General features: G+C 40.9%; 1 protein-coding gene across 1 annotated transcript; it reads right to left on the bottom strand.

The window, feature by feature from the left end:
• Window positions 1-1290: 1290 nt before the first annotated feature.
• Window positions 1291-3823, bottom strand: LOC148880087 (bifunctional dTDP-4-dehydrorhamnose 3,5-epimerase/dTDP-4-dehydrorhamnose reductase-like). The gene is made up of 2 exons (XM_088961909.1): window positions 3081-3823; window positions 1291-1970 (listed from the first exon to the last, which is right to left on the bottom strand). The coding sequence occupies exons 1-2, from the start codon at window positions 3534-3536 to the stop codon at window positions 1518-1520; spliced, it is 909 nt and encodes a 302-aa protein (XP_088818035.1). The 5' UTR covers window positions 3537-3823; the 3' UTR covers window positions 1291-1517.
• Window positions 3824-5289: the final 1466 nt, after the last annotated feature.

Genomic DNA, 5289 nt, shown 5'->3' on the forward strand with positions numbered 1-5289 from the left:
CCTCTCTCATAAAAGACTAAAAAACAACACACAATTTCATGATCCTCTGCGGAAGCTGAATATTGTGCCATGACCGCTGCAACTTTTGAACTTATGGATACAAGTTCTTATTGAACTCACTGTTACCTTGAATGGACCTCTAACTCTTTAATGTGATAGCAAAGTTGTCCTTCACATTGCTGCCAATTTAGTATTCCATGAATGCAAATTCAATGAGATCGATTGTGACTTTGTGCATGACCTCGTCCAGAGTCGGTTACATGTACAGTTGTATCTTGCCACTTGAACTTTCTTTTACAACTGACTCAGTCTTATCTATATATACGTGTCTCTTGCAACTTAATTAATATAGATGAATTTTCTCATTTGACCCTTGATACCTGTCAGGAACATCTGCCGTCGACGAGGAAAACCCAGTATTCACTGCAGGTCCCATACATCTTTGGGGTCCCTAATTTGCGATAGCGATACACATGGAAGACTGAAGACGTGGTACTCAAGAATCAAGATGAAGCACTCCACTGCAAGTCTAATGTGCGCGGACAACGTAACCCAAATCATCGATCTGACAATCTAACCATTTAATTACATTAGCGGTCCCTCACAAGTTTCAGGTTTCACCACCAATCTTCAAGCCCCACGCTTTCGTACTACAATACTAAAAAAGCCTTCAGATTTTCTGATTTTGTACTGGAACCGGGGAGAGCAGAGGCTGAACGGTTTTCATCCCAGCTCTACAGTGCCTATGGGCCAGCTGTTTATACAGTGATTACTTGAAATCCATTGTCAAAAGTTCTAACATGAAAACTAAAAAGGTTAATTAAGAGGTAAATCACCTACCAAAAGACGGCAGTGAACAGGAATCAACCAATTGGGAGGTCTTGAACATATACCATTTGGTACATATTATCTGTTATTGGTTATCCAACCTCATACTTTTTTTTTTTTTTATCAATATCCAACCTCATACATCCAGAGAACTTTTTTTAATAGACTACACTTCCAAATTCATTACAAACTGTATTTATCTAACCATCCTACTTACCTCTCTATTGCAGGGAGTTAAATTGGGGGTGCAAAGGTTCATTGTAAAAAGGGGAAAAACCAAAATAAAATGAAGAATAGAATTAATTGGATGATCTCAAGACTCTCAACCACTCTATTGGCATATGACAATTAATTGGACCATACCATCTTGTAATTGCTGAGATCCAGACATGATCCATATGTGAATGCATCAAGTAACTTGTATATTTTACAAGTGAAAACAATACTAATATACTTCACCAATGAAAGAAGGCAGATAACAAACTAATAAAATAAGCAACTTCACAACCTCTTACAAACTAATTTATTCATGTGTTGATAAGAATAGACCATTCAAATATGAACTAGGAGTTATCAGACATACAATGGGGTGCAGAAGATGGACCACTTCACAGAGAGAACCAAAGTCCAACACTTCTTACCCACTTACAGTAATACCCAAAGCTCCAATGAACATAATCTAAAACTTTTCAAGCTGCAGAGATCTTCTGATTTGGCTTGAACACATACCTTATGAGAGACTCTTTGATAGGTAAAAGTTCAGGGAATTCCTTCTTCAATTTGGTGGCATCCAACTCATTATTGCTCCTTGGGGCAACAATCACCTTTGCCTGTTCCTCCAGGGTAAAGTTTTTCCACACAAAGTTGGGGTCAATGTAGTCTCGATACATCTCCAGGATCTCATTGTGGCTAACCACTCCAGGGTTGGTGAAATTCCAGATTCCAATGAGGTTCCTCTTAGCCATCTCAATGGATATGGGGAGGAGTTCATCCAAGATTGTCATTGAATTGGGGATGTTGACCACCTTTTCATATCGAGTGATCTTCGTGATAAAGTTGCGAGGGTTAGACAGATCAGATGAAATGGGCATCCTGACTCGCAAGGTGCATACATTCTCATAGTTCTTGAGCAGATCTTCCACCTATAAAATTTTGGGACATGAGATTATTAGATTCTTTCAATAATCACTTAATGAGAAATTAGTGCTGATAAAGACAGGAACGGATACAATACTATCATTATCCTGCAGTTTTCGAAATAGTAATTTATTCAAACACAAAGCATGTCATGTCTTACTGCAAGAACATACTACAGCTTTGTAAAATAATTCAGGTTACCCATTGAAGCCCAGAGTCCCTAATCATGCAAAAGTTGAAATTTAGTATTAGTGACCCAACTGGTATCTAATTGGTAGATTATCAGTTATGGATCCAACTTCTAGAACCCCTCCTGCTTTCCCCCAAAGGAAAAGAGAAAAAGAAGTTCAAACGTACACTAAGAAGTTCTTTTTTTTTTTAGTAGATCAGAAGGTGGCAAATTGAAACAAAACATATGGTTACTGATAATGCCTAAAAGCTTCACAAGTTTTAAGTTTTTTTTCTCTTTGTTTGGTACATACAAGTTTTAAGGTCTGGTCAGCTGTTTAGCTGTGCATATTTGATTCCACCATATTAATTGAGCCAGTCATAATACTATTTCAATATCTTATAATTTAATGCGCACATTGACCCCGGATCATTCATAACAAAAAGAATTTCTAAACCTCCCCACACTCACATTACATCATACGATACATAAGAAATAAAACAACAGATATCTTCCTTCCTTAACATTCCAAGATCCGATCTATTGAGCAGCTTGGTACCATCAACTTGAACGTACATGCAAGATTGAATCTCTACAAAACATTATTCATTCGAACCAAAGTAAATGCCTACAAAGTTGTAGATGCAAATCTCTACATATATAGACGACCCGAGTACAAACCATAGATCTACAAGATCATAGCATTCTAATTAAGAAAACACAGAAACAACCAATGTAATTCAAAGTCTTCTACATATCACAATCTGCATATCTAATTACAGTAAGTAAACACGAACTCTAGACATAAGAGATGTCAAGTAAGCAGGAATTGCTACAGTCATAAGAGATCTGTACATCTCCGATTTTCCCAAGAATTACAAAAGTCAAGACCAGCAAGTACTGGCATACAGTTCAGTTAGAGTCAGAGAGAGAAAGAATGACTCACCATGGCCTTGGTCTTGGAATAAAAGGATCCAATAAAATTGGGGACATCTTCCTCCTTGAATCCGATACCTGAACCGAGCTGATGGTCCTGATCATACTCGAAGATGCAACCAGTGGCATAATTGATCAAGATCAAGCTTTTCTCTCTGCAAACATCGGCAAGGGTCAGGGTCCCGACGACATTGGTGCGGATGGTCTCGACCTTGTGGGACTCGCACCAGTCGACGTTGGGGCGACCAGTGACACCGGCGGCATTGAAGACGTGAGTGGGGCGTACGGTAGCGACGTCGGACTCTAGGGAGGCTCGGTTCTCGAGTCGGCCCGATCCGTAGGCGAAGTCGATGCCCTGAGCTTCGCAGAGCTTACCGAGCAGTCCTCCAATCCACCCAGTCCGACCGTAGATGAGAAATTTCAATGGCTTACCAGATGCAGAGGTGCCGTTTGATGGAAAACCCATAGAGGTGGATGGAGAGAGAGAGAGAGAGAGCAGTAAAACCACTGGAAGGGAAATGTGGAAAGAGTATGGAAGAGCTCTGTGGTGTCGAGGCTAGTTTTAGCGCTTATGGGACACAGAACTGAAAGAGCCCCATTTCTTTTCCCTTTTTCCTCATTTTATGGAAACCCGTGTCCGTGAGGGTGTATCAAGGCTGATGCTCCCTAGTACCTACCCTACGCCCTTCCTAATCCGGATCGCCGCGTTCTAACATCCTAATAAAAACATCTGACACCGCACATCTCATACATGCTAACATCGCTGAGTCCCACTTATTTGATGGAAATTGGGATCTGGTCCTCACATAGTACGCTTTACAATGATGCACACCCTACCGTGCATTGAGAATATCTCTCGTAAATAATAATACATGAGTATGGGAGATGTTCCGTATGATGTTCTTGTGAAGTTGGCGCTTGTGTGAAGAGCAGACCTAATCTTATATAATGGCCTCCCTTTTTATAGTAAGAAGTAGGGTGCCAAGACCAAATTTGTAGGTGTTGGAACTTATTTTGTTGGTGACAGGATCTGTTCCTCACAAATGGGCGCCTCACAGTCACATCCACCATGCATAGTGAATATCTCCCGTTGAATAATAATCAATAAGTATGGGAGATGTTTCCAATGCATGATAGGATGTGTGTGTGAAGCGCCTGTGAGGTGCTAGGTGTGAAGAGCAGATCCGGTCTCATTTTGTTGGCCAATTCCGCCTTCCCCTTTACCACACCATTCACGTTGTGGGTGTTTGGTTCTATTTATGTTTATTCGAGTTCACATTTCCACTTTCTAATACATGGTGGGGATGTGTTGTGGGGTGGAGATGTGATCTCCATTTATTCAATAAATATTTTGTACTTGTGTGATTGTAGTTCACATCTCGACCCCACAAGGGGCCGCCCCATAACACATCCCGGTTGTGTATTGGGAACATCTCCTGGTAATGACATCATTGAAACTGGTACTATCATCGAGAGATGTTCCCAATACACAACATGGATGTGATGTGGGCCAGAGATGTGATCTCATGTGACTGCAAAGCCGAGAAATACATTTAATGAGTGTGTTTATGACAAATAGGTGCCATTAGGCACCATATCATCAAAATGTGAATAAACGCCTACCTGTTTCAGAAAGCTCCAAAATGAAGTTTCCTAAAACGGGAGAAGCACACAGAAACCGAAGTTTGCTTTTGCAAACTTTGATACACACAAATGCAATTAATGAGGCATTTGCTGACTGGGGGCCCATGTGGCACTGTCAATAAACGTACATGCAAGGTTCAAAATATCAATACGCTTGATACGCCGGTAGGGGCATATCGGGCGAATCGATCCCCTTTTTTTTTCGAAACCACTTCAAGGGGGCGGTTTAGGGCTCCTCCACCCCCTGAATCGGTCAAACCCCCGATACACCCACTATAGGCGCGTATCAGAGGGTCCTAGAATGATGTGTATCGGCCAATACGGGCCAATACGTGCTGATACTTTGAATCTTGTGTAAAAGGAACCAAACATATACATTATTTGTCTAATGCAATTACAGTTTTTTTTTTCCTGATCCTGATCATCAATTTCATGGTATTGCGGGCCCTTGTGGAGTGGAGATGTGATCTCGTGTGACTACAAAATCAAGAAACACATTCACTAAGGGTGTTTATGACACATAGGTGCCATCGGGCACCACGTCAGCAAAATGCCAATAAATACCTACTTATTTC

The sequence above is a fragment of the Nelumbo lutea genome, chromosome 1 (assembly GCF_056320005.1).
Source record: "Nelumbo lutea isolate HS-2025 chromosome 1, American lotus-T2T, whole genome shotgun sequence".
NCBI lineage: Eukaryota > Viridiplantae > Streptophyta > Magnoliopsida > Proteales > Nelumbonaceae > Nelumbo > Nelumbo lutea.

What these genes read in the sequence shown, in the direction of transcription:
- LOC148880087 (XM_088961909.1), bottom strand. Translation starts at nt 3,536, where the DNA reads ATGGGTTTTCCATCAAACGGCACCTCTGCATCTGGTAAGCCATTGAAA. An exon ending in ATTCCAAGACCAAGGCCATG is followed by an intron (nt 1,971 to 3,080) that starts GTGAGTCATTCT and finishes AAAATTTTATAG; the next exon opens with GTGGAAGATCTGCTCAAGAA.